Here is a 2,960-nt window from a genome sequence, read left to right as displayed (position 1 = left end):
GGTCGCGCGCCTACATTCCTTCCTGGATGCTTCCTCTTAATGAGAAGGGCTGGGACTGTCTCTAAGCCATCCCCGTTCTTGGGTGAGTGGCCAGGACAGGGGGCATTGGGAACCTCCAGGTGGGCCGTTTAAGGGGCTGGCAGTGTTGTAATGCCAACTGGAGCCCCGCTGCCCCCCCGCAATTCCTTGAGTGTTCCCTCGATCCTGGCCAGGGTCTGGTGGGGGTATCTGTGCATGATGTAAGGACAGTTTGCCCACCAGCTGCAACCCAAACCCTGTGGCTCTATCCTGTAGTTTTCAATTATCATAAAACGTGGACCAACAGACAACTGCCTAAAAGCCTATCCAAGTTAGGCTGCCCCATTTTCTGCAGTGCCCCTGGGATCTGGCCAATATGGAAATGACACGGTCTTATGCTGAGGGGGTGGGCCATGCCCCCCCACCCCCACCACCCCCCCGCCTGCGCCGTCCTCCAGCCATCCTTCAACGGCTGGGTGTGAGCCACAGGGGGGGCTGGGGCTTGGGTGCTGGAAGGCGTCTGCAGCCAGATAAGTGTGAGGCGTCAGGGCTACGGGGTGGGTGGGGACAGGGCTGAGAGTGGCTCTAACAGCCCATGGGGCAGAGCCTCCTCCACGCCACCATTGGCTGGCCACCAACACAGTGAAGCCATCAAGTTAGTGGCAGCTCACGGACTAGACACAACCCCACAGTGGACTCCATCAAGGAGCTTCTTGCCCAGAGGGTGCTAAGACGGCACCAACGGAGGTGAAAAGCGCCCAGGAGTAACTCGGGACGTCCAGTTCCCGCCTTCTCAGCGTCTGCTCAGTCCGCGCCCTTACACAGCCTGGCGGTCCCGCGGAGCTCCCCGTGGACGTCCAGACAGCCACCTGTACGCCCCAGCCCTTCCAGCCTGTTTTGTCGCCACAGGCCTAGGTACCCCCAGGGGCCACCTCACTGGAGACCATTTGTCATCCAGCGTGTTCTCCGAACTCAAACTGGATCCCTCTGGAGGCCCTGAAGAACGCAAATGTTTCCCAAACTCAGACCGACTTTCCCTGGGTGCATCCAGCATGCCATACAACACGACAGTGAGACTGACCGCTCCTTGGGCCACATCCCAAATCAGGCTCCAGTGAGGCCAGGTCCCTGGGGACAAGGAAGAACCCTAGGCTCAGGCCAGTCTCCTGAGGTGGCACTGGCCTGAGAGGGCCTGCTGGAGCTTGCAGACTTCTGAGCCCCATCTGGTCACTGCAACTTTATCTAAAGACCCGAATTGGTCCTGAAGGGCCTTCTGCTGAGGCTGGGAGAGATGGCTGTCAAGGGGGCTAACGCCTGGCTCCACCCACAGGCAGGGCCCTCCTTGGCCTGTCCCGTGCCCACATGGACTCGCTCCACCCCACCCGCAGAGGGCGCCTCCTCCATGGCCAATCCCCCTTGCTTGGTTTCCATCCTCTGGATGGTACGAGGGCAGTGATGGCAGCTATGGTGCAGAACTGGCACCAGGCTCCATTCTCTCCGTTCATCCCCCCACCCCCAGCCCCGCAAGCAGTGGGCATCATTATCTGCTGTGGTGCCCGGAAAACAAACAAGGCACAGGCGATAAACTTGTCCCAAGTTGCAGAGTCTGGGTCCAGAAGCTGCTTTAGCCTGCCTGTCTGCCCGCCTGCCTGCACCGTGCTCCTGACGCCTGTCAGCCCCGAGAGCCTGCCCCGTCTCCCTCTCTGAACCCTGGGGAGGGCAGGAAGCCGGCAGATTCACACAGTGGAGACAGGCTGCGCTCAGAACAAGCCAATGCGCCCTCCACACCCAAGGGTGAGGGCAGACTCCCCCCCTCCCCAGGAGTGGAAGAGGGCGGAGGGGCCAGCAGCCATCTCTTCTGGAATCTGGCAGGGTTTGGGGACCCACGTCACCCTGGGAGCTGAGCCTAAGCCCTGATCTTTCACTGGGGCTGTCAGGGAGTGGGTTCCAGACTGAGTCCACCTGTGACACGTTCTCTACCGCCACGCCCCAGGGGCCTCTAGAAGCTTCCCAGTCCCCAGAGCGACAAAGGCTGGGCTCCGGCCTCCCGTCAGCGCTGCCCTAGCCTTCAGCAGCAGCCCAGAGCCGGGCCACCCTACACAGCCAGCCTCCATCAGCTGCCAGAGACAGCTTCCCATGGCGGGGCGGGGGGACACACTCCCCTGGAGCCAGAAGGAGAGGAAAAGCCCTGGAGAAGGCGGAAAAGAGGAAGCGGAGATGGAGAAGGCCTGCAGGAAGTAGGGGTGGTTTGACTGGGGGAAAAGCGCAGGGGCGAAGAGCGGGGAAAGAGCAGGCGGGATGGGGGTGGAGGTGGGGAGGGCAGGCCTCGCGGTGTGGGGCGGGGGAACTGCTCTGCTGGCGCGAGCAGGGCTACTGAAGCAGGAGCAGAGAAGGCAGGCGGGGCTGAGGCAGCCCGGGCAGGGGTTGACGGGGGCGGGGGCGGGAGAGACCGGGGAGGCAGGGGACCAGGACGGAAGGAGAGGGGGAAGCTGTGTGCCTGCCCTGCCTCCTGATCCTGCCACGTCTCTCCGGAGTCGCCTGCTCACAACCCACACGCGGCACGAGGGTCCATCCCCCCACCACGCCCAGGGCAGTGCCCTGGGAGGGGCCAGACCTGGTCACCCCCTCACCTCTTCCTCTACCCTCTGCCAGATGCCTGCAGGGGTGCCCGTGCCCGCAGGGGAGACACAGGTCCCTGGCAGGTCCGCGCGACACCTACCTGTGTACTCAGGAAAGCAGATGGTCAGAGGTGACTTCTTGATCTTCTCACCAAAGAGATCTTTCTTGTTGAGGAAGAGAATGATGGAGGTATCGATGAAGAACTTGTTGTTACAGATGGAGTCGAAGAGCATGAGAGACTCGTGCATGCGGTTCTGCAGCCCCAGGCGGGGAGGGAGAGAGCCAGACAGACAGCGAGAGGGACAGACACGGAGACAGGGAAA

The 2,960-nt window shown here is 62.1% G+C and overlaps 1 protein-coding gene across 2 annotated transcripts in view; it reads right to left on the bottom strand.

Annotated features, from left to right (window-relative positions):
- Positions 1-2,960, bottom strand: part of GNAO1 (G protein subunit alpha o1) — a 171,319-nt gene that overhangs the window by 2,051 nt on the left and 166,308 nt on the right. The window contains exon 7 of one of the 2 annotated variants that reach the window (XM_007459436.1): positions 2,738-2,891. The exons of the other annotated variant lie outside the window; for it this stretch is intronic. Coding sequence (XP_007459498.1) covers positions 2,738-2,891 — 154 coding nt within the window. The remainder of the gene's footprint in view (positions 1-2,737; positions 2,892-2,960) is intronic. 2 annotated transcript variants of the gene reach the window in all.

The sequence above is a fragment of the Lipotes vexillifer genome, unplaced genomic scaffold, assembly GCF_000442215.2.
Source record: "Lipotes vexillifer unplaced genomic scaffold, Lipotes_vexillifer_v1.1 scaffold342, whole genome shotgun sequence".
NCBI lineage: Eukaryota > Metazoa > Chordata > Mammalia > Artiodactyla > Lipotidae > Lipotes > Lipotes vexillifer.
The sequence above is the reverse complement of the archived record's forward strand: the minus strand, read 5'-3'. Positions and strand labels throughout refer to the sequence as shown.